General features: G+C 38.8%; 1 protein-coding gene across 11 annotated transcripts in view; it reads left to right on the top strand.

The window, feature by feature from the left end:
- ECPAS (Ecm29 proteasome adaptor and scaffold) overlaps positions 1-25,049 on the top strand; it is a 95,395-nt gene that overhangs the window by 33,221 nt on the left and 37,125 nt on the right. For all 11 annotated transcript variants that reach the window (XM_026506023.4, XM_044386730.3, XM_026506024.4 and 8 more), the window contains 14 exons: positions 2,807-2,975; positions 5,561-5,700; positions 8,762-8,843; positions 11,279-11,398; positions 14,199-14,284; positions 14,513-14,591; positions 16,415-16,464; positions 17,424-17,490; positions 17,584-17,706; positions 19,799-19,902; positions 20,317-20,440; positions 21,673-21,753; positions 22,915-23,140; positions 23,770-23,861. In XM_026506023.4, the coding sequence (XP_026361808.1) occupies positions 2,807-2,975; positions 5,561-5,700; positions 8,762-8,843; positions 11,279-11,398; positions 14,199-14,284; positions 14,513-14,591; positions 16,415-16,464; positions 17,424-17,490; positions 17,584-17,706; positions 19,799-19,902; positions 20,317-20,440; positions 21,673-21,753; positions 22,915-23,140; positions 23,770-23,861 (1,543 nt within the window). The remainder of the gene's footprint in view (positions 1-2,806; positions 2,976-5,560; positions 5,701-8,761; positions 8,844-11,278; positions 11,399-14,198; positions 14,285-14,512; positions 14,592-16,414; positions 16,465-17,423; positions 17,491-17,583; positions 17,707-19,798; positions 19,903-20,316; positions 20,441-21,672; positions 21,754-22,914; positions 23,141-23,769; positions 23,862-25,049) is intronic.

Raw genomic sequence — 25,049 nt, 5'->3', positions numbered from 1 at the left:
TGTGTGGGGTTAAATACTATTTTAAATGATTCAGCTTTCACTTGAAAATGGATATGTCTCAGATTTTCATTTCTGCTGTAGCCCTGACCTCTTCTAAACCCCAGCCCCACTGCCTCTTGACCTTACAGGTGTGGAGCTGCTCTTAGGTTTCAGACTCAGCCTGTCCCAGCTGAAATCAGTCTTTCCCCATAAAAATAGTTCCTTTTCTTTAATTGCTGTCCGTGCTGGATGATTCTCTTGGCCATGTTGGTGTACAGTTATAAATTGCCTCCAGCTCTCCTTTTCCTTGTAGCTAATACCAGTCCCATAATACCCCCCCTCTGCTCCCTGTCGCGTTCCGGAACCACTCTCCCTGCTGCCCGCTGTGGGCTGGTTTCATCTGCTCAGCTCTCGTCACGATTTTCTCACCCGCTGTTCCTCTCCAAAACTCTACACTGCCAGGGGTATCCCTGATTTTTATTTATTTTATTTTTTTATTTTTGTAAAGATTATTTATTTATTTGATAGAGTGAGTACCCACTTGTGCTTGAGTGGGAAGAGGGGCAGAGAGAGGGCAGAAGGACAGACTCCTCTGTGGGGTGGGGGTGGGGAGCTTGAGCTCATGACCCTGAGATCATGTCCAGAGCCGAAATCAAGAGTTGGCTGCTTAACCGACCGAGCCACCCAGGTGCCCCAGGGATCCCTGATTTTTAAAACCCAGATCACCCTTAAAATCCTTGGGGTATTATTTTCCAGTCGTTACATAGGCTCATGCAGTTCATGTGCTCTTACGTCCTTGCCTTTCATGTTTTAAGAGAATACAGTTCTCTCTGCTTAGAATGCCTGCCCATCAGAAAAGAAGGGAAGAAAGAAAGAAAACAACAGCCAAAGCAGCTGCTTTGAAAAAGCATCTCAAACTAGCTTAGATGTCAGCTGTGTGTGTCTCTGACTAAATTTCTTGCCCTGGCAGAGGACACTATTCCGGGTCCTTATTACACTAACCATCCAGCTGTATTGCCACTTTGTGTTTTTATCATACTGCTGACCTGTCATCTTCCCTAATAGATTGGGGACTCCTTGGAGTCAAGAGCTGTTTTATCTAGCTCTGGTCCCTTGCACAGTGGCCCAGGTTGTGATCTGCTTCTAGGCTACTTATTTTCTAGGTTGTCTTGCTGCCAGAGATATTTCTCTAAAATGCTGCTTTCATTATGTTTCTTCCCTATCAAAAGTGTAATATGTACTATAAGCTTAGCATGTGGAGCCTCCTATCCTCTGTCCCCCCATCCAGACACAAGAGGGTTCACGCTGTACAACTTCTTTCCTTTCTAGTTTGCTCCCCTCCTACCCCTCTAGTTTGGTGGCTTTATTTTCCAGACCTTGAAATGCTTCCACCACCTCTATCTATTCACTTCTAGTATGTGTCCTATCATTTCTTATTTCTCGGTGGTTTCTTTGTCATGTGATAATATGTCAAATGCTGTCATACGTGTGTTATTATCTCAACCTGCTCCAGATGGCAGAGACTCAATCTTACACCTCCTCGTATTCTTCTTTCTTGTGCTTAGGATAGTGTTTTGCATAATGTTAGCTGTTCAGTAATTACTGATTCATTTACTTACTGCCACCAGGCTTGCTTTAACTTAGAAATAAATGAAAACCTCCTTTTTATAGTTGTTAAATCAGGAGGCAGCCAGAATTGGCAGGTGATGATGGCTTTGGTAAATAAACTTTGAAATCCAAATTTAACTTAGGCACATAACGTCCTCAATCCAGTTTTTCTTACCAAATCCAAATTTAACTTTGGCACAAAATGTACTCAGTCCAGTTTTTCTTACCAGTGGGAATTGGCCTTATTTTTATAAAAATATTAAAGTGATTTCTTAATAGGTTTTTTTTTAATAGACGGATTTAAGATTGAATGGATATAGCATATTAGTAATGTGAAATAATTTACTATACCATCAGGATCTAAGTGTTATTGTTAATTTTTATTATAATGGGTATTTCATTTTAGTATCTAGTCTGATAATTCATCAGCATAGAATTTTAGAGTTTGAAGGGACTTGAATTAAATTTTTTTCAAAATTTTCATTTTGTAGATGAGAAATACCAAGTTAACTGGATCAAAACAAATTAACCAGAAATCTTATTTTTAATCTATAGAAGCTAAAAATGAAAATAGGATGGGAAATTAATAAATAAGTAGCTACAAAGGACTTTGAAAATACAATGGGAAAAGCTAGTTGTTATGACTTTTCGTCTTTGGGTGCTTTTGAATTTTGTTTTCCTTTTTGGGGCATTATGTACTTATGTGGTAAGTGGTTTGGAGGTTTCAGTGGGTTTTCTAATGCAGGGATATAGGGAGAATTAAAGGTGAATTGCAACTTGACAGAAATGGGAATGACTGTAAAAATGTTCTATGCTTTGGATATAGAATAATGTCATGTTTTTTTTTTTTTTTAACCCGTCTTACAATCAACTAATCTTTCTCCGTATTTGTCAACCCAAAACTCAAGATGTAATAGGTCCATAGTGGCTCTTAAATAGTTATTTATAGATTGAGAGCAAAATATTTATATTCATTGTTGGTAACCGTAATAGTTCATTTGTAACTAAGCTGAACAGATGGACTCTCATGGTTAATTTGCTAAAGATGTAAATACCCTTTTTTAGATATCTTCAGAATTTTTCTTTATGATAAAATTTTAATTTCAAGTATTCTGGAACAAATCTCTCAGAAAAATATATAACTGAATGTGTTAAATGTGCATGTATGTGTTTATGAATGTGTTTTAATAGGGAGGTTAAATTTCTCTTTCCTTTTCAGATATGTGTTAAATGAATCCCAGAGTCGCCAAAATTCATCTTCAGGACAGGGTTCTTCTTCCAGTAGTGGGGGAGGTTCTGGAATACCCCAGCCTCCCCCAGGAATGAGTTTTTATGCAGCTAAGCGAGTTATTGGTGATAACCCGTGGACACCTGAACAGTTGGAACAGGTATCACTGTGTGTGCATGATGGCCGCTCCCCAGCAGGCTGGCCGCGTCTCCCGTGGTTCTCGTGTGTTCCGTCTTGCTAGTGCAGTAGCTCTGCAACGACCGACTGACGTAATGTGCGCTCCTCATCGTGGTGGTTGTTAAAGCCTCAGGGAAAGGGAGGAGTGGGCAGTGCTCTTCACTGCGTCCACAGTTCGAGGGTAAAATCCAGCCCGCTTAGAAACACAGTGTGATTAACATCTTTCACTTTAGCTTTTGAGTGTAGGTTTAATAATCATCTCGCTGTTTTGGTGCAGTTAAGATACAATTTATCTCAGTTTATTCCGCTTTTTAGGGCTGTACATGTTGTGTAAAGTGAGGAACTCCTGTTACTCACATGTGACGATATGGGGGAAAAGCATGACTGCCTTTTATATTTCTTGCTGGGAATTTAAAAATTGGCATTAAGCATTTTATTCTGGATTTAAACAGGGCACAGATGTTCTCTGAGCAGCTTTTTAAAAAGACTGGTGCTCTCCAGAGAAGTTGTCTCACTGTGTCTGTGTCATCAGGCACCTCAGGGAAGAACAGATGAGATCAGTATGTAATTATTTTGGAATTCAAGCAACATGGGTTAGTCTTCCAATCCTTCCCTTCTCTCTCCATGGAGGTCTAAATGATGTGATGCCTTTTCTTTTTGGGAATATAAGTGACCACTGATCAAAAAACAGTGTTCCCCAGGAGAGGGCAAAAGGCAAGTGGGGCATTGTTTCTACCCGCAAATTTATAGAGTGATTTGTTCAGCGAGGGTTATGTTTGATTAGATTTACGTCATGTCTTGTAGATCTTTTTTCCCCTCCTCAAACCATGGTGTAAGTAAGAAAGCAAGGTAAATAGCGGTATCAGCCTCTCTTCTGGGTGTGAGCAATGTGCCAGGTGCCAAAGTGCAATGAGCACTTTGAATACCTGGTCTCCTTTAATCCTCACAGCAGCCCGAGGAGGTGGAGCAATTGTTCCATTTTGTAAAAGGAACTGAGGTTTTGAGATGTACCCTGGTCTCCCTTCTAGTACTAGGCTTTGAATCTAGGCCTCTCTGAGGGCTCAAGCTCCAGGTGCTGGAGAATAATCGTTAACATTAAGTTGTAATCTCCTGTTGGTAATTATTTGCTAATTTTTAAGGGCCTCTCCATGTTTTTTTGTCAGTTTTATCATCTAGTGAATCTAAATGAACCATTTAGTTTCAAGGATGAAATAAAATTTTGCTTTTATTTAAATAAAAATGGTTTTTATTTTTTCTAATGATAAAGTTATGATAATATAAAGATTCAAGTAGTACAGAACATTATAAAGAGAAGTTAAAAATTACCTGGAATCTTGCCGCCCTAGTTTGTCATTCGTCGACAACCTGCTCTATGTATGTGTGTTTGTATGTGTATATATATAAATACAGTTTTATGCAATACATTTTTACATATTACATTTACATACATTTACATATAATACAGTATTTGTGGTATGCTTTTTTCATTTAACAGTATATAAGGCTTTTTTTAAAGTCATCCTTTTAAATGTTTATGTAAAATTATGTGTAAACCACATAAGATTTTAACTAGTCTCCTATTAATGGACATTAGTATTGTTTTCTGTTCTCTTTGCACATTTTTTTGTTTATATCTTTGTGTAGTTAGTTTCCATAACTGTTCTTCTGTGGCTTAAGTAAATGGTTGAGTCTTTTCTCTTGTAGCTCTTGCCACAAGTTAAGTTGTGTTGAACAAGGAGAGGGAAGGCAAGCATTTTATGATCTGTTTATATACCTTTTTAAATTGCATCTGTTATTATTTAGTAATTAGAAACCCTCTCAGAATCTTGATTCATATACATAAGAACTATTGTGTAACTGATTTTAAAGGTAAAGATAGTTCTCGAGTATATTTGTCCTAAATGGAGTTCTTTGTTGTGAAATTCATAGGTCCTTCACATTGCATGAAGTTCTAATTAGAATCCCTCTTCAGTCTGTGTTTCATTTTAGCCATTCAATTAGATTGAATACTGTTTGGTTAAAATTTCACTTGCCTTGACTAGAGTGTGTTTGAAATCCTATTGTTTTCAGTCTCTAAGAATATTGAGGACAGAATGAATATGTTAACAATAGAGTGGAACTCTATGGAATGTGGTTTAGTTCTTCTTGAACTGTCGACAATCCATGGAGCCCTCTATTCATAATGTACCACTGTCTTACCTGCAGGCTCCAAATTTGGACTTCAGTTCAAGGCTTTATCATTCTAGAAAGGCTGTATCCTCAGTAGGAAGGCTGTGTATCATAATGGTCTTCGAGTTGGAGAAACCTGGGTTTGAATCTTTTCATCACTTACTATATATTTTAATCTCTTAAGCCTCGCCTTGGTTTCCTCATCAGAAAAATGGGTATAATATTACTTATGTCCTAGATTGTGAGGGTTAAGTGAAGTCATGAGTATATATTATATACAGTTCCCTTGCACATTGTAAGCCTAAACAGGAGCAGCTGCTGTTGTTACTACTATTAATTTTTGGTTGGTGGTATTTGTTTCTCTAATTGCTGTTTTTCCCTCCCTTCGCTTCTCTGCAGTGCAAGTTGGGTATAGTGAAATTCATCGAAGCTGAGCAGGTGCCCGAACTCGAGGCTGTTCTCCATCTGGTGATTGCTTCTAGTGACACACGCCACAGTGTAGCGACAGCGGCGGACCTAGAATTGAAAAGCAAGCAAAGGTAAAATCCTTTACTTTTCATCTTTAAAAAATGAAAAGAGGCCATATTTGTCAAAGCTCACTCAGTACATATTTATTCTTTCAGAATTTTCTGTAATGAGACATTCAATTTATGAGATTATGAAATATACCTAATTTGTAATAAAGACAATTTCCTTAGGAGCAGGATTCAGTATAAGACAGGAGAAAAGCTGTTCAGAAAAGCAGTTTAACACTGTAATGGATTAGAGTTACCGTAAGAAGTGAGACCTTTGTCAGCTAGGTAAATGGACTTAAAGAACTGGTGTTAAGAAGAATGTCACAACCCAGAAGTTACTCACTTTTGATTCTTCCTCTGTGTCAAACCATTTGAGATTGCTTTTAATAAAAGATATGTTGGTGTTATGATTAATACAGTAAAAAACAGGTCCCATGAAAAGAAATGCTGAATAGATCTTAATTCACACAGGAGGAAATACAACTAGTAATAGGTTCAGAGAAAATATTTCGTGTGAGAAATCAAATCAATGCAAAATGAAACACTAGTGTACCAGTTTGTACCCATTGGTAAATAAAATTGTGTAACAGTTGAAACTCTATTTAAGTTTCTGTTGAAACTGCTGTTTTTATATTCCGTTGATTGGCATTATAAACTGAAATAATTTTTGGAAAGCACTTTGCAGTATGTAATGAATCATAAAAATATTTATAATCTTTTATGTAAATCTTCTGGGAATTTATCCTAAGAGAGTCATTCAAAAGAAAAAGATTATATTTAGAAGAATGTTATAGATTTGCTCATTATACCATTTCCTGTAATTTTAAGAAAAATGGAAACAAATTCAAATTTCCACTATAGGGAAATAGTTTAGTGAATTAACTCTGTGTCTCTGTATGGAATATTATATATATATCTGCCAAAATAATTTTGAAAGTAATAAAGCAACATGTAAATTGTGCCCAAGTAATGGCAAGTGAATACAACAGAACACAAAATAATATGTGTCCTGATTTAAAACAGGAGATGAGGGGAGACTGAAAAACAACACAAGAAATTGAAGTTACTTGGTTGAAAACTATCACAGTTATAGAAGAGTTATATTCTTCATTTGTTTTAATGCTTAATGTAATAACATGCTGAAAGGCAGTGGAGTGCATATATTGTAGTTTTTCCGGTAGAAGTAGGTGTAACTGAGTAAGTAAGATAACTTCGTTGTGTCTTCGGTAGTGTGGCTGCATGTCCATAAGCACACTGCACGTGTGGGGCCGTTGGGAGCACTGTACGCTCCAGGGCAGGAGAGGAGCATGTTGTCCTGGAGTTAATTCTGGTCATGCTTCTCGCTGACGGAGTGCAGAAAACTCTCGTTACTTGCCAGGCCTTGGACTCTGTGGGAAAAGAAAGCTGGACTGGGCTGTGCTTTCACATCCCCCTCCCCCCCAAAGTCAGAAATTCCTTCATGCTGCTTATAACTGCATCCTCCTGGTATCCCTTTCAAAGAATTTATTTGGTTTTGAAGTATCAAAAAAATCTTTCTTTAAAACCTCTCATTGTGTTTGAGCTGGCCCCATTTTTTACACCATATAGTGGATTGGATTGTTAGAAATATAAATGTGGTGTCGAAGTATTCTAGTTTCGTTTTGGTTTTGTCTGTTAAAACAAGTGCGCATTTTTTCGTAAGAAGAGTATAACATTGTTAATGAGAGGTGAAAAGTAAGTTGAGAACAATATGTAGATATTTTCCCATTTTGTTAAAAGAAGAATCCTGAAGTATCTCTTCAAGCGATGCATGTCTTTTGATCTGTTTCTTTCCCTACCTACCTGCTATACCGTCCGCCCATTTTCCGTGCCTAAGAAAGAAGTCTAGAAAAAGTACACCAAAGTTAGTGGTTACTGAAAAGAATAGAGAGGGATATGGTATACAGATTATACATTTCTGTACATTTCTGAATTTTCACAACAAACCTGGGATCAAAAAACTAGAAAGATGGCAAGGGGAAAAGTAGAAGCAACAGTGAAAATTCTCCTTATTAGCTTTTAGTTTGTTTTGACGATTAAGTTTTACTGAAGCGTGTATGTGTTGTCAGAAATCTCTCCACCTGCCGTGTTCATAGAAGGGAAACGAAGGTGGAGCTTGAGGATTACTTAGCAGCCGTCATCTGAGGGGAGTGTAGGTGAATAAAAGCTCACACAGAACGGTGGGACATCTTCGAGGCTGGCCGAATTGTGGCTGAGGAGGGGCAGGTGGATGAGCTGGGTCAGAAAACCCGTGGGAGCAGCATCAGAAAGTGTGTTTGCACGGACAGAGCGTAGCTCGGAAGCAGAAGCGGTGTCAGAAGGCACAGAGGAGATAGTAGGGCTAAATCTCACTGGTGGGGTGCCCCGCAGGACTGCAGCGTTGCTGGGGGTGTGGAATGGCCGGGAGGGGCTGCTGCAGAGGCCGGGTGCCGTGCGCTGACGAGTGTCGTGTTCTCGTTCACCTGACAGTGGGGCCCAGGGAGGAGCAAGTCTCAGGGACGAATGGCAGCGGGACTGCTGTGTAGAATTAGGTGACGAGGCCGCACGCGAGTGCTGGCAGAGAAGGGAGAGGGGGAGGCTGGGGATCACAGGGACGCAGTGGCGGAGAAACGGGCTGGGCTGCCAGCTGCTTAGGGTTGGGGCTTTAAAGGATATATATATATATATTTTGGTCACTTCCCTTATCACTTTTGGGTTTCCAGGTGGTTCAACAGGAGAGTGATGTTCTCTTTGAACAAGTGTCTGTAGCTCTGCTCTGTCAGAACGGCTCCATGCCACTGGCCCCGAGAGTGGAGGGCAGTCCATTTTTCTTGTGTGGGTGTCAGATTGGGCCGTGGATGTAATGAGCTGTTGAATCGGGGGGATAGGTGACCTACTGTATTTCTGTTTAAAAACGAACTTTGATCTAAAACCCTTTCCTTCTCTTCCACAATGTCAGTTGCTCAGTTCATTTGTCTGTTTCTGACATTTTCCTTTGGTAACGAATATTGGGGCTATGTATTTTTTGAAATAATTGAAGTGGAACAAAAAAAATGATTTTAACAAGCTGTGTTGAAACCTTCTGTAGCTTGATTGACTGGAATAATCCTGCCATCATTAATAAGATGTACAAGGTGTACCTTGGAGATATACCACTGAAGACGAAAGAGGTAGGTTGTTTTGGTTTATTCTCACATCCTAAAAAAGCATTTGGTTGACAAGAACTCCATATATTTGAACTTTTTCTCCTACTTATTTGGATTTAAGCTGAACCCGTACTATAGGAAATACTCATTTGAAGCCATGTCGTCTGGGTAGATTAAAATTTCCTGGTAACTTAGTTGTTTTGAGCTGGTGGTTTCAATTCCTGTACTTAAATAATGATGATATGCTGTCTGGATGACACTTTCTCTGTCAGTTTTTTAGGCTTTGCTGGCCATGTGGTTCTGAGGCAGCAGCTGTTCAGCTCTGCCCTAACGTGAAAGCAGCCGTAGGCGGCACGTGAAGGAGCATGGCTGATGCCAGTATAACTTCATGGTTACTGAAATTTGAATTTGATTTTATATTCACATATTCTGAAATACTATTCTTTTGGTTTTAAAAATATCATTTGAAAACATAAACACTATTCTTAACTCAGAGGCTTTATCAAGACAGATGGTGGGCCTGATTTGGCCCATTGGCTCCAGTTTGTTGACCTCTGGTCTAAAATCTAGGACAGTAGATGGGTTCTTCTGAAGCCTCCAAGTAAGGTGTTTGCTTAATAAGCTAAGTTCTGTTCAGTTCACTGTGTTTAAAAGTGTTCTCAAGTTCAAATCCAGACATACAAGGATTATTTGTTTGCTTGCTTGCTTTTTAAACCATAAAGAGTTGTTTTAAAAATCATAATATCCCCCCCATCATACTATTTCCAGTTAGATTAAATTGAGTGTGATGTGACAGAAAGAACAATGAATTGGGAATTGGGAGCCTCCCCCTGGATTCTAGTCCTGAATGGTTGCACATAAATGTATTGGAGAGGAGAGATTTGGCTAATCATAGAGTTTTTCTTGGCCTCATATTCTTCATGGAGAAAATGAAAGGGTTGGATTAGATCTTTGGTTCTTAGAATGTGGTTCGTGCACCCTTATCGGGTCATAGGGAGATTTTTTTTTTTTCTTTAACTGTGTTGAGATTTGCACTGATGGTGCACAAACAATGGTGGGTGTAACTGCTGGGATCCTAGCACAAACCAGAACTGTGTCACTAAACAGTACTCGTACTTCTCATGTTCTTAACTGTCAGCACTCTTGGTAAAAAGAAAAAAAAAAGAGAATAAAACTCACCTTTACTTAAGGATATCTTTTTTGAGGCGCTTGGGTGGTTCAGTCAGTTGAGCAGCTGACTCTTGGTTTCTGCCTGGGTCATGGTGTTGGGGTCATGGGATCGAGCCCCGTGTCAGGCTCCATGCTCAGCGTGGAGTCTGCTTCAGATCCTGTCTCTCTTTCTCTCTGCCTGTCCTGCTCGTGCACGCTCTCTCTTGCTCTCTCTAAAATAAATAAGTAAATCTTAAAAAAAAAACAAAACCAACGAAGAATATCTTTGATGAATCAGTAAAAATTATTTTACCTCTAGACAGGGAAACTGTGGATATTGAGATAGTATTTGGCAGATACGTTCTCTCAAATGAAGAAATGAGGCTTCAAGGAAAACAATTCACGTGGTTTATTGGACTTTCAAGCAAAAATTAGAATTTAGGAAAACTTGTATCTATCACAATGAGCCTGACATTTTGTCAGTACCTGCAGATTTTTCTGATGAGATTGGTGGTGATAATAACATGATTTAAAAAAATGTTTTATAATGAAATGTTTACATCATGAGCCAGTATTTTCCAAATGGCCAGTGATATTACAGAAGCATTACAAGGGTCAGGGGGCCATTCGGTGGGCAACATAGATCAGTGGAATTTAGTATAACAGTATACAAAAGTTCAGTGATACGGTTTCAAAGCCAAATTGCAACTAGCCGTTAAAAAAAACTATTGTTTATTAAGTTTTGCTGTAGTATCAAAGAATATCTACAATTACCTGAAAAGGCTAAGATCATCCCCACTTTTCCAAACACATATCTTTATGAAACTGGGGTTTGTTTGTTTGTTTGTTTGTTTTGACCCCACTCACTGCCAGTTTTTTTTAAATGTAATTTAACTGAAACAGTAAATCACAACAGATTGAATGCAGAAGAAGATAGAAGAATCCACCTCGCTTCTATTAAGGTGGAGAGTCAGGATATTTATAGAAAATGTGAAACCGTGCCACTCAGTACAGTTTTTTGTTTGGGAAAATATAGTTAATTTTCTTAAAAAGTGTTATTTCTGAAAATGTGTAATGGACTTATAATTTTAAGTGAATATTTAAAAATTTCTCAGTTTTAATTTCTGATAGCAAATATTGATAGTATTTCAGTATAAGCAGAAGCCCTTTGGAGTGTTTGGTAGTGTAAGAGTGTAAAGGAATCTTGAAACAAAAGTTTAAGAGACCACTGATGTAGATAATCTCTCATGACTGTTTCAGTGCGCAGTAATTTTGAACTGCTGAGTTATAATTAAACGTATTTTTAACAGGGAGCAGTTCTGAAACCAGAGCTGAAGAGGGACCCCGTCAGTACAAGGGTTAAGTTAAAGATTGTCCCCCATCTTCTTCGTTCTAGACAAGCTGCAGAAACGTTCCCAGCTAACATTCAGGTAACTCATTCTTTCGAGAGAAAAATGGCCCGTTTACAACTTTTATGTCTGTTTAATTACAGAAAGAACTGCGTTAATGGATATTCAGGAGGTATGTTGATGTACGTAACAAGATTAATGAGATTCCATCTTTTTTTTCTGTCTCAAGTTTCGCTGCAGACACGGTGAAACGTTTTTTGTTCTAGAATACATACTGTATATAACTAACATTCAGCTTAAATGTGTGGCGACTGTCCTTTCAAACTCTAGTGCTTTTCTGGGTGGCTTTTCTTCAACAATGTTTTTCTTAGGCAACCAAGTTTCTGGTGGTGGGTTAAGTGGAAACATTCAGTTATCAAGTGTCATCCTTAACTGAACCCCTGCGTGATGGCAGTGGCCAGATTCTCTTGATTCTGCCTCCTTAACGTCTTCATCTCCCTCCACCTAATGCTGATGTTAATTGGAACTGTCCCTTTTCGTTCTGGTCATCACAGTAATCTATCTTGTTGCCCTTCCTCTTGTCTGAAAGACTGTCTGTGTTCTCTGTTGCCACCGGAGTTTTTGTTGTAGTTGGAAACCATTGTACTCTGTTGGTGTGGGACGTGAGTCCCTCTGCAGAAGCTCCTACTTTTATCCAAGTGGTGACAGCTCAGGGAGCAGATAGATTTAAGTAAAATTTTGTCATTAGTTATTTGCTGTAGGTCCTAGGTAAGCCTCAGGGTTTTTTCTGTTTTTCTGTTTTTCTTTTTTTTTTTTTTTCTGTTTTTCTTAAAAAATTCTTTTTCTGATCTGTAAAATGGGTGTAATAATAGCAGCTGCCTCGTAGCAATGTTGTAAAGACTGAATGAGATCATAGAAAGTTGAGAGCACAGTGGCTAGTACTCATTCAGTTATCAGGTTTCTAGTAACTGCTGACAAGTTAGCAGTTACTTCTCTTCTGGTCTCCTGTCTCCCCACCCCCTAGCCCTGTACCTTATGCTCCAACAAAAGATATTCCTCTTTAAAGACACTGTTTTCATGGCTCTGTGTCTCCACTCACAATGCTCCCTTTGCCTGGCAGAGCCCCCTTCCCTTTCCCCCTTTAGCCTGGTAACTCTACTCAACGTTTCAGGATTCATTCTGGTCTGCCACCTCCCGTCTGAAATGCTCCCACTTCCGGTCACTCTACCTTTTCAGTCTGAAAGTAAGAACACTCCCTGTGGTGCTCTCTGTGTGGTGGACCTCAACTTCTGTCTTAGCATCTCTCCCTCTTAAGGCTTATTTTGTTGAAGTAGCTATGTCCTTCTCCTCGATGATAAAACTTCTGTTCCCCGTGTCGGGTACTCTAATATTGGACAACTTTAAAGTATTCTGTGTCTCCATAAACGTAAAATTATCACAGAGCTTCTTTCATTTCTTTTTCATGATTGGTGTTTTATAATTGGTGTTTGCAAGCACTGTTTCCCAGAGAGTGTCTTGACAATTTTGGTTCAGAAAATTCGGTTGTAGTAACACTACATTACATAATAAGCAGCTAGAATTTTATGACAAAATATTCATAGACATCCTGTAGGTGTGTACTTTATTGGTAGTTATTTATGTGTTTTCAGAATAAATCTGGCTAAAACTTGGTGTATTCAAAGGCAAACTCATTGTCCCTCACACACATTCTTCGTTCTGTTTCTGTTTTTAATGATTGCATTACTGTTCTCCTACGTAATTGGCCTGACCCTGTCTCTTCCCCACCTGTCAATCGTAGACATCCTTCAGGGTGTCATTCAGACGAGCCTCTTCTTTCCTGATCACCAGTGGCTTTAGCTAGGCACCTATTACCTCACCTTGATTTCGAACGTAAGAAAGCACCCAGCATAATTTTTTGCGTATAATATGTGCACCATGAATTTTATTTTTTCCAATAAAACATTAGTATTCTGGCTAATTCTTTTGCTTCTTTTATCTTACCATATTATTTTGTATATTATAGCATTATCAGATGAATTTTCTAGAAGTCTTTTCTGAATAAGGTAGCATGTGACAATATATTGTCCTGTATCATTTTTAATGTATGTACATTTTGATCCTTCAAGCAGATCGAGTGCCTTGGGAGCAATGCTTGTCTCTTTGTAGCTCGCGGTTCCTGGCTTAGTGTTGGTTACCCAGCAGAGGCTCAGTGCTGTTCAGTCACATGCCATTGTTAAGTAAGGCCAGAATACTGCTCGTAGTTTTAGAAACCGATGTGAGAAGATTTTTTTTCTAAGTGTAAGACTGTCCCATAGAAAGTGGGAATTTGAGGAATTTAGATTTCTTTGACATTGCTGTCTAATAGCTGAACCTTCTGGATGCTGTATAGGCCTCACCTGTGTGATCTTTGGCCACCTAGGCATGACTGCACAATATATGGAGCACCTGTATCCTGCCTACACTTGTAGAATGCTTTAATCTTGACATTTTCTGTGAAGCTTTTATTATAATTTGTTCAGAATGACTGACTACATGTAATTAAGGAACGAGAGTGGCTTTATCTGCTCACGTCCCCTGTGTGATACGGAGTGGCAGGCTGAGGGCCCACTGTGAACTCTGTTGCTTTCTGGTGGTGGATCCACAAGTTTTGTAGGCTGTCAAGATCAACCGTGTGTTTGCTCTTCCACAGACTACTGATTGGAGCTAATGACGGGCTTCCTTAGTTGGTCAGCTAAGACGATTATCTGTATTGAAAAGAGGTGCAGTAATTTTGAATAACGAGGGGTAGTGCACAAGATCTGCTGTTGAACCCTGACTAATATCTGAGAATAGCAAATTGCTGTTATTAATTGGCGTTCTGGACATTGTCCCTTTCTCATAGGTGGTGTATGACGGACTTTTTGGTACAAATACAAATTCAAAATTGAGAACATTATCGCTGCAGTTTGTGCATCACATTTGTATAACGTAAGTTTTTTGAACTATTTGACTGTAAAATTTCAAGCTGTTGGAGTGATCAAATGATTCAAGTATTTCTTTCTTACCCAGAAAGTAACCATGTTTGCTCATCTTAAAAAAAATTTAAGTTTTAAGAGATTATTTCAGTTGTGTCTCTATTTTAAGTCATCATCTGAAAAGATACGCTAATAATGAGATTCTTATCTTGCTTTGTGTATGTGTGCTATTTTTTTAAAGTTGTCCAGAAATCAAGATTAAACCATTAGGTCCAATGCTTTTGAATGGCCTCACCAAGCTAATCAATGAATATAAAGAAGTAAGTGCCTTGTCTTTTAAATACTGTTAACATTTTATATTTTAAAGTATTTTCTGTTACCAACCTTTCTGGTCTACATGTTCGTTTAGTTAGTTACAGTTTGCTATTGTTCCATCATTTCTTAACATTTTTACTTGAAGTGGTGTGAATTTCAGAAATTACTGCCATCTTTTGCTTTTTTGTTTTTGGAATTAAGTGTTTGAAATACAGTACGAATTTTGAGGGGTCTTATTGCTTCTTTAAATAACATCTTTTAAAGCAATTGCATTTTATTCTGCTTTTAGGCCCTGTGCAAAAATGGAATGGAAAGAATTACATTTTATTTTATGATTTGTTTCCATATGGATATTTATTTGGATTTGCCTATATTTAGAAATAGTGTTAATTCTTAAGGACTGAGTTTTTACCAATTCAAAATTCTATAAAAACATGCATTCAGTAAGTTTTTGATTCCTTAAGCTAAGTGGGAGGAGGATTCTTTGGAATGCAGGTTTTTGAATCCTGTTGTCCTTGCTGTGTCACTCTTACTATCTTCATTAGGTCAGGTGAATTTGCTAAAGAAAGTGATATCAAGGACTCTAGTCAGCATGTTACTAAGTCGTAACGAAACATGAATGCATGTTTGCAGTAGCACAGTAACTAACACTCTGCCATTTGGAGTTGGAATTGAGTTTGAATCCTAGTTTTGTTCTTCGAGGAGTTGCTTAAATTCTTCGGAGCTCTGTTCTTTATTAGAAAAATGAAAATAATACCCCTTCATTGGATTATTGTGAAGATTAAATGAGATTATACACAAAAATTATTCAGCACACTGAATGCGCTTCAGTCGATATTATTATTAGTGGAAAGCTGTTCATCCCTCTACACTCGTGTTTGGGAGCAGTGGTAACCGGCCTGGCTCTCCTGTCTTTTGTCAAATAGTGCTCGCGTGGTTTTTGAGGCCTAGGGGACCTTTCAGAGTAGTTTTATGGCCTAGTCAGATGCTTGGGATGGTTGGTAGAACTAAAAATGCTTTTGGGCTTTTAGGGAGAATCTGTATATTTAAAAATAAATTCGAGAGGCCAGAGAAACCATCGGGCCTTAATCTCTGTACCTCCTGGAGGTACCTGCGTGACTTCCCAACAGATGAATCCGTAAGTGTGGAGAATCCATCGAGGTGTGGAGGAGTGAGTCCTGTGCTAATTGTATAAACTTCAACTCACAGAGGTGTTGCTTTGTTGAGTAATCAGACTGTTGGTTTTCATAAAACAATGTAAAATTCTGTCTGTTTGAGGAGGGAACCTCATCCACTTGAGACTGATCCCTTTCATTTTGTACAATGGCAGATCCGGGGGGAAGCTGTTTATTACCATGCAGATTGTTAGGTAGTTACTCCCCAGTTTACCGCAGTTTTGGCAGGAGAGGTGGCGGGTCCTGGTCTATGCGACCGGTGGTGAATTTTCTGATAAATTAAGGTGTTTTCGCAGTGTGTTGAAGATGAATTTTGGTGTTTACAGGTTACATAGTGTTGAAAATATCCTGAACTTAGCACCAGCTAAGAGAACCCTTTCATATATGACCTCTGCATTTTCCTTTTGGAGTGAGTTGGGGATGCAAAGTTTTGTTTTGTTTTTCCTTTTTTAGTAGTGTGATGATTCTGGGTTTGGACTTTTTTTTGTTTGTTTTGTTCAGATGCTAATATCATGTAGTTAGGCAGAGTGAGACCAGGTTTAACAAGGAGTAAAATAATGCATGTAATTGCAGCAAAAAGGTTTTGCCGTTTACTGTATTTTTTGTTTTGTCTGTTTTTTGTTCTTTTTTTTTTTTTTTTCCTTAATTTCAAGGACCCTAAGCTACTGTCAATGGCATATTCAGCTGTTGGAAAACTCTCCAGGTGAGTAAACTCTTCTTCAGTGAGAGATACCCTGTTGGTAAACTAAGAAAAATTATGTGGCATTTAATAATGGATGGAGAATAAATTGGTTGTGATTTTGAAAGGAAATGTATTTAATGGCCATGGTTGTTTAGGAATGTTTTCCTTGTAGAAAGAAAATGATGTGAGACATTCCATTTGAAGATAGATATGTTTCCATATTAAATGGTAGTCTTGAAATGAGATTTTTGAACTGGATTGTGTCTTAATGGGTTACTTTTTCTTGCACCCTGGAGACATTTGATTGACCTTAAGTGTTCTTGTTGCTGCTTACCGCTAGTCTTTATAATCACAGTCATCAAGGTTTAGCTCTTGAGTTTCTTTTCTGATAGTGCTATATTATGATTCTGGGTGACCCTGTTTCCAGAGGTGGATTTTTTCCTTCTGCTTATAGTATGATTTCCTCCTTCCACTTCCTCCTGGTTTCCTCTTCCTTCCCTATATTTCAGAGCAGGGAGACTGGCACCACTGTGTGGTGCTGCCAGCCACGGCGCAGGTCCTGCACTGGCCTGTGTAGACTAGGGCTTGCTCTTCTGCCTGTGCAAGGAAAGGATCTTTGGGGCTCAGAAAAAAGCCACCCTAGGTCACCTGATACAGCACTTACATGATAACCTTTAGTTTAAATAGCAGTTTGGTCTCAATTGTCTATTCCCAAACACAAAAATCAGAAATGTTAACTGAATGCATGGAATCTTGTAAAGGCAGTATCTGGATAGTATGTGTTTGAATCATGGGTTACTTATATCAGACAGTTGAAGAATTAAATATTTACTTTAAAAATATTTGGCTCTTTGGGGAGGTAATGTTGACATTATATTTAGAGATGAAAATGCAATTCAAGCAAATTTGTGTTTAGTTACATTTTCTTCTAACCACATGGAAATTTATGATCGTAATAATGGTCTTATATTCTCTTACAGTCGAATGCCCCATTTATTCACTAAGGATATAGCTCTCGTGCAGCAGCTTTTTGAAGCCCTCTGTAAGGTAGGGAAACACCCGGCAAGTTTATGTTTTTCATGTGGATGCTGGCCTGGAAATCCGACAGAGAGGGAAACACTATTTTTATCATATTTATAGGAAGAGCCCGAGACTCGGCTTGCTATTCAAGAAGCATTATCTATGATGGTTGGAGCTTATAGTACTTTGGAAGGAGCACAGCGAACTCTCATGGAGGCACTTGTGGCTTCCTACTTAATAAAGGTAGGTCCGACTGTGTGAACTGCGATAGTTGGTGATACATAAACTGTACATTTTTAAGAACAGAATTTGAATTGCTTTTTTCCTTAACTATCTTGACAATTAAGAGAATATTTGCTGTCACCTGGACTGAGATTTAGTCATTTATTTTTAAAGATTTTATTTATTTGCGAGAGAGAGAGAACACGAGCGGAAGGAGGGGCAGAGGGAGAGGGAGAAGCAGGCCCCCCGCTGAGCAGGGAGCCTCACACAGGGGCTCGATCCCAGGACCCTGGGATCATGACCTGAGCCAAAGGCAGACACTTAACCGACTGGGCCATCCAGGCGCCTGGCACGGTGATTTATGATTGATTTTTCATTCTTCATGATGGGCGTCTGATTTTAGGGGAGAAGGAGTGGTGGTGTTCTCAGAGGTTTTGTGTTTAAAGCCTTTCATGTTGGGAAACTGTTCTTGATGTCGTGTCCTCCAAGTTGGAAGTTTTTTGTCTTACTCGGTAGCTGAACACTACAGTCCTTTGGGGTGGAGGTCTATAGCCAACCCTGGGGGAGGAGCAGAAGGAAAGAAAGAAAAGTTTTATGCCTTAAAATCCAGTCTGTAGGAAGTGAGCCAGTACTATCATGCATCGTCTTCTTCCTTCTAGACCTCTTTATTCGGCTGTCATGGGAGTTTGTAGAAATTGAGTATCTATATACACATGTGTATGTAATATATAATATACAATGTAAAATAATATGGATTTGCTTTATTCAGTTCTTTGTCCTCCATTTCTAGGAGTAGAAAGAGGGAGATTAGAAGAGGGAATGATGTCAAAAAATATTGGTATGATAAATATATATTGTCTTACTGAAATTTGGCTGGCATATTTAATACATTGATATCAAGGGAATTACTAAGGGTTCAAAAAGGTATCTGGTTTCTATTGAAATATGACAGGATTATTATGTACACTCAGGAACATTATTATATATCGAGTTCCACTGTCAGATGCTCTTGTACATGGTTCATAGTCATACAGAGTCCAGTGTACATGGGTCATAGTCCTATATGGTGGACAAAGAGGCGTGGGCTTATTTGGAAGCTCATTAGAATAGAATACTTAAATCTTTCCCTAGGTAATCGTACAAGGATGTATGATGCTTGTATAATGCACATAGACGCTGGTTATACATACGCAGATCAAATCATGGGACAATATTACTAAACCCAAGCTGATTTATATTCTTTTCTCAGACTACATTTAAAGCAACCAGACTGTAGGCTAAATCATATGAACTAGTCTTTAACATCATTGCTCTTTATTGTAGCTCAAGGAATGCTTAAAGAGCAAGAATACCTGAACGGATAGGACAGTATCTATTTCTTAACATCACTCTCATCTCACTGTGTTAGGTTTGGGACTAGGAGAATGACCTTGGGGCGGGGTGGGGGGCGAGGAAGGTACATGAGAATAAGTCTTTTCAGAATAAAGAGTCTTCAGCTGCTTCTCTGGTTGGACTTTGTATTAGTAGATTAGTTAATTATTCTGTTTAGATGAATTGAATGTAGTCATGTAGTTGAAACTCCTTTGGAGTCAATTTTAACTAGAGCTAATCTGAAAAACTTGGAGACATTTTGCTTCAAATTTACAGAGATTCCAAGTAACCTCTGTTTGTGTTCCCTGCTAAATATCTGAATTTCATTCATGTGACTGACAGTTTGAGAGTTGGGGAAGCAGAGATGATGGCCAGAAACTGTTCACAGTGACTGTGGTCCCAAAGTTGGGTGGAAGATGAGCGTGTATGGGGACATTCTCTGGCTTTGGTCTTGGTGGGCCTTCCTGCTTTGCTTAGAGGGTCCTTTTAGCTCTTAAAAGTACTTTTTAAGTGATGCCACTGTCTAGAAGACTTTTAAACAACTTGATTGAAGATTTTCAACAAATGATTTGTCTTAATTTTATTTACTTAGACGTACTTATTAAAATAACTTCATTTTTGATTGTTTACAATAAGATGACTTATCTTGACTGGAATGAGCTGTTGGTAATTGGATTCTTCTTCTTCTTTTTCTTTAAAATCTGTATGTGTTTGTGTGTGCATGTATTTATGTGTCAAATAGCCTGAAGTTCAAGTTCGACAGGTGGCTGTGAAATTTGCTAGCACGGTGTTTCCCTCAGATCATATACCTTCCAGATATTTGCTCTTACTAGCTGCAGGAGATCCGTAAGTTTCAAAAGGCGTTAATTTGAATTTGGGTTCATTTTAAATTATTTGAAAATTACTAAAATTTATATTGTTTTCAGTGTTGCTCTATGGAATTTAGAAGCAATTCATTAAAGAGTTAAAAATACAGCCCTTGATATGATAGAGACCTGTAGTTATACCCTATCTTGTTTGTTTTCTGTGGGTAAACTTTAAAGATGCAAGCCAAGTAACTCTTCAAATCTCAAGAAATTTCCAAAAAAGAAGTAGTTTCTTACAATGTATTTTATGACTCTTTGCTTAGATAGACAAGAATATATTTAAGACATTTTCTCAGATCCCCAGTTGTCAAATAAAATGGCTGTTCGTAATCATCAAATGATCATTCTGCTGTTATTGCCATTTATTTTTTATTCTTATTTGTGTTTCTCTAAGACGGGAAGAAGTTCATGGAGAAGCACAGCGAGTATTAAGGTGTCTTCCTGGTAGAAACAGAAAAGAAAGTGCTTCTAAGCAGATGCCTTCTTTCCCGGAAATGGTGTATTATATCCAAGAAAAGGTATGGCATTTCACTTCAGATAGTTTGGTCTTACAGTGAATCATGAAAATAAACATGTATTTTTTTAGGTGACACATTTAAAATGTTAGCACTAAATGTTGAATAGTAGTAAGGTTTCTAACAATGTTAATATTTACGATGAGGAAGAAAAATGCAAAAGAGAAAAATGTAATTCTCGAAATCGATCTGTTTTGCCCCAGTCTGAATTACTTAAATTCCTTTAATGCCCTTCAACATTTTGGCTGGGTTTAAAAATTTTCTCTTTGGTATGACATGCTTAAAAATATGCTTAAAAATATCCTTTTTAGAAAAATTTTTTATTTTTAAGGATATTATTTAGAAGCTGTTAATTTAAGAATGCTTCAGGGAACAGTTCAGATTTTTTCCATTGTGATCATAAGAGAACATCACGTCTGCTTTTGCAAGTCTCCTGTGTGTGCGCAGTTCTCTCTGCTGGTGGATCGGACAGAGTATTGGCTGTCCTGACCCCCAGTCCTGATCCTGTGCCACTTTTCACGTCAGTGTTTCTTTGAGTATGCTGGTGGTCCTAGCCATTTATTTAGATAGACATCTTAAGGGAGTTGGAGGTCAGGACTAAGTAGCCATGATTTTTTTCTCTGAGGCACAGTCATATTTGTGGTCAGAAGATGCTTTTGTACTCATCTTTTCCTCCTGCCTCCATTAGTAATGAAAATAACTGGCCTGCAGAGGCCTGAGGTGACGGTGTTTGTAGATGCCTAGAGTAGGTTGTTTTTTCTTCTCCTCCTCCTCCTCCTCCTTCTTCTTTTTTTTTAAAATTTATTTATTTATTTGAGAGAAAGAGTGCATGCACGCGCCCGCAGGGGGTAAAGGGGAGAGGGAGAGAATCTTAAGCAGACTCCCCGCTGAGCACAGAGCCTGATGCATGGCTCAATATGTCACTATCCAGAGATCATGACCTGGGCCGAAACCAAGAGTCGGATGCTCAACTGACTGAGCCAACCAGGTGCCCTGAGCAGGTTTATTCTTTTTAAATAAGCTGGTAAAAACAGGAAGAAGAAAAGGCACCACACCTGTCATTTAGGGTTTGAGGGACATGTGCAATCAGCATGATTGATGGAAAAATGCTTTGATTAGAAAAAAACAGTAGCAGACAATAATGTAGTTGGAAATACAGTTATTTTTGACTTGAGGAAGGGCACACGTGCTCCATGTTTTAGTAATTGTGTTTGTTTTTGGCCTATTTTTATTAGGCTTCCCATCGAATGAAAACTCCAGCTAAGTACATGACTGGGACCACTGTCCTTCCATTTAACCCAGCAGCCTTTGGAGAGGTAGGACTTGGACCTATTTCCATTTTGCTCTCTCTGAATATTCTAAAAGATAATGTCACACCCAAAGAGATGTCTGAATTTTTTTGTGTTCTAGATAAACCCATGTTGTGATGTCATTGTCCTTCACCAGATTGTTTATTAGAAAAACAGTGTTGGGTAATTGGTATTATTTTAGTTTGTAGTGGAGTCTATAAATATATTTATCTCAGTGAGATTCTCTTTGTGGAAGAATTGGGTGCTCTGCATTGACTACTATTGTGATTTTACAGCAAATTAGATTTGAATTTTAAAGCCAACGCTGTGTTGAGGCTGTTTGGATTATCTGTTGTTTAGGTCATTGACTTGCGCTAATTAAATGACAAGAGGTAATCTTGTTCAGAGTGAGTAAGAATGCTCACAGTGGAATTGCTGCCATTTTTAGCAGTCAAGGGAAGAGCTTCAGGAGGACTCCTTGGTAGCCAGCTTATATCAGAGGTTTTTATGGTGTTGTCTCTACTCTTACAATTTGAACCCATTTTCTCAAATTCTTAGTTGGTGGAGATTAAATACAGCTGGAGTTCCACAGGAATAGATGATTTGCCCCAGGTTTCTGCTCACTTTCCCTTCCCCTTCACCCCCCCTTTAAAAAAAATAACAATTTTTATTATTATTGTTTGGACTTTTTCTTTTAATTTTTAAAAAAGATTACTTATTAGAGAGAGAGTGCGAGAGCGCACACACGAGTGTGAGAGTGGGGGAGGGGCAGAGGGCGAGAATCTCAAGCAGACTCCCCGATGAACGTGGAGCCAGTTGCGGGGCTCAGTCTTATGATCCATGAAATCACGACCTGAGCCGGAATCACGAGTTGGAGGCTTAACTGGCTGCACCACCCAGGCGCTTCTGTAATTGTTTAGACTTTAAAAGTTGAGTTTGCATTTTAACTGCATTAAACTCCACTAAAAACACTTTAGATTTATAAAAGCTTGTTATGTAAATTGTGCTCCATTATGGTAATTGCAGTGAACATACTGAGTCATGTTTTCCAGCTTTCCTGAGGATTGTTGAATAGCTTTCTGAAGGAGGGTGGGGGAATGAAAATGGGAAAGTGTCATTTTGAAGAGTACCCTCCCACACCGATTTCTTGAGGAGCTTGTCTGGTGCTCTTCTTCCTTCTGCTTGTAGATAGTCCTGTACTTGCGCATGTGCCTTGCGCACAGTGCGGGAGTGGTGCCCACGTCCCAGAGTTTGGCTGATATGCAGGACCACGCCCCCGCCATTGGGCGCTACATACGGACTTTGATGTCAGGCAGCCAGGCGACATCCTCCTCCTCCTCTTCCAAGAGTGGAGAGACCAACCCTGTTCAGATCTACATCGGCCTGCTGCAGCAGCTGCTGGCAGGTGTTGGAGGTAGGAGGTCGTGCTGCGGAGCACAGATGTTAAAGCACTTATGCAAAAATCTCATCTTAAACTCAGCTGAGAATTTGTAGCAACACTATTTTCTCCCTTCACTACTGTAACTGCACATTAGTCTCTGTTTCTTTTCTAAACTTACTTGATTCATCCTTGACACACACTGTTACGCTTCTCGGAAACAGAATGTTTTTACTTTGGAAGCGGGTGTAAAGAACAGGCATCTTCTTACAGATACTTAGCCTGTCAGTTTGCTGTTTGGATCACATACTGTGTTTAAGTGGGTTTATTTTGTAGAACTGGGCAATGCCTCCTAAAGCAGGAGCCTCATACTTTAAAGGAATTTTGTGAGTCCTGTGTGTTTACCACTTTTTTTTTTTTTTAAAGATTTTATTTTTATTTATTTATTTGACAGAGAGATAGCCAGCGAGAGAGGGAACACAAGCAGGGGGAGTGGGAGAGGAAGAAGCAGGCTCCTAGCGAAGGAGCCTGATGCGGGGCTCGATCCCATAACGCCAGGATCACGCCCTGAGCCGAAGGCAGACGCTTAACGACTGCGCCACCCAGGCGCCCCTGTTTACCACTTTTCTTGAAGCTAAAATGGTTCTGAATTCTTTCTTATTTAGGTTTGCCAGTCATGTACTGTCTGTTGGAAGCTGTCTCCGTGTATCCAGAAAAACTGGCTACCAAATTTGTAGACAAAACTGAATGGATAAAGGTACATCCTATGCATGTGTATTTCTCTTTGATTCTGTGTATTTTATACTTTAGTCTTATAAAATTTCGTCTTCCTACTTGTGTTGCTACGACCTTTCTTGCCTTTGGGTTGTTTTGAAAACTCTTTTATCAAGCACTCCATGGGAAGCATGTAGGTCAGTGTATCTCAATGATCCATCTAGGTGAGAGTGAGAGAAGAATTGAGAATCATATAAGTAGAAAAAAATATATATTTTCTGTTTTAGAAGTTAACAAAATAGATGTGTATAGCTTAAATAAAAAATGTGTAAACTGTCTCCTTTCTGTAACTGTCTCCCACCTACCCAAATCTCCCAACTTCTTCCCGCCCCTTCTTCTCTGACCTGACAAACGTATGTATGTCACACTTATTTCTATATGGTGTACTTTCTAGAGTTTATTTATGTATATACGCACAAATAAAAATAATTCCTTCTTTTACACAAAAGGTACATAGTTTTCACGGTTTTATTGTTGTTTCAAGTGTTTATTCGAATTCTAGTTAACATATAGTATAATTTTATTACGAAGTTGTTCTTGAACTTCTCACACTGTCGTGTACCTTAGAATGTGGAGGTGTTCCGTAGAACTAGAGGGTGTCCTCTTTAACAGCTTCCTTTTTCCCTTCGTATGAATGTGCCATGATTTATTCTAGAACCTCACGGATGGTCACTGAGGTTGCTTCCACTCGGTAGCAATGAACGGTCCATCATTTTGAATATAAGGAAGTCTGTTTTTTAGATGGATTCCCCAGAAGTGGAATTGAGGACATAGACTTTCTCAGTTCTGATGGAGAGTCCACATCCTCCGGTACCAGTTTGCACTCCCACGAGCCATGTAGGAGAGCGTTCCTGTCTCATGGTCACACCAAAAGCATTGCCAGGTTTAGCAAATAAAAAAACAAGCTTCTCAGTTACATTTGAATTTCACGTAAACAATGAAAAATTCTTTTTAGTACAGGTGTGGCTTATACAGTGTCCTATACCTCTTGGGCTGTATAATACAGTTCTTTTTGGAAGCTGGAGCTTGAATTATGGTAAAATGTGCAGATTATCTCTTAGTGTGAAAGCACGAATGTAATAGACCAAGAGGTGTGAGTTTTGTGCTTTTCTGGAAAATCTGGCCTCATGAAATTGCTTCGGGTTTAAAAAGGATTTTTTATTCCTTGTGA

This window comes from Ursus arctos, unplaced genomic scaffold (assembly GCF_023065955.2).
Source record: "Ursus arctos isolate Adak ecotype North America unplaced genomic scaffold, UrsArc2.0 scaffold_18, whole genome shotgun sequence".
NCBI lineage: Eukaryota > Metazoa > Chordata > Mammalia > Carnivora > Ursidae > Ursus > Ursus arctos.
The sequence above is the reverse complement of the archived record's forward strand: the minus strand, read 5'-3'. Positions and strand labels throughout refer to the sequence as shown.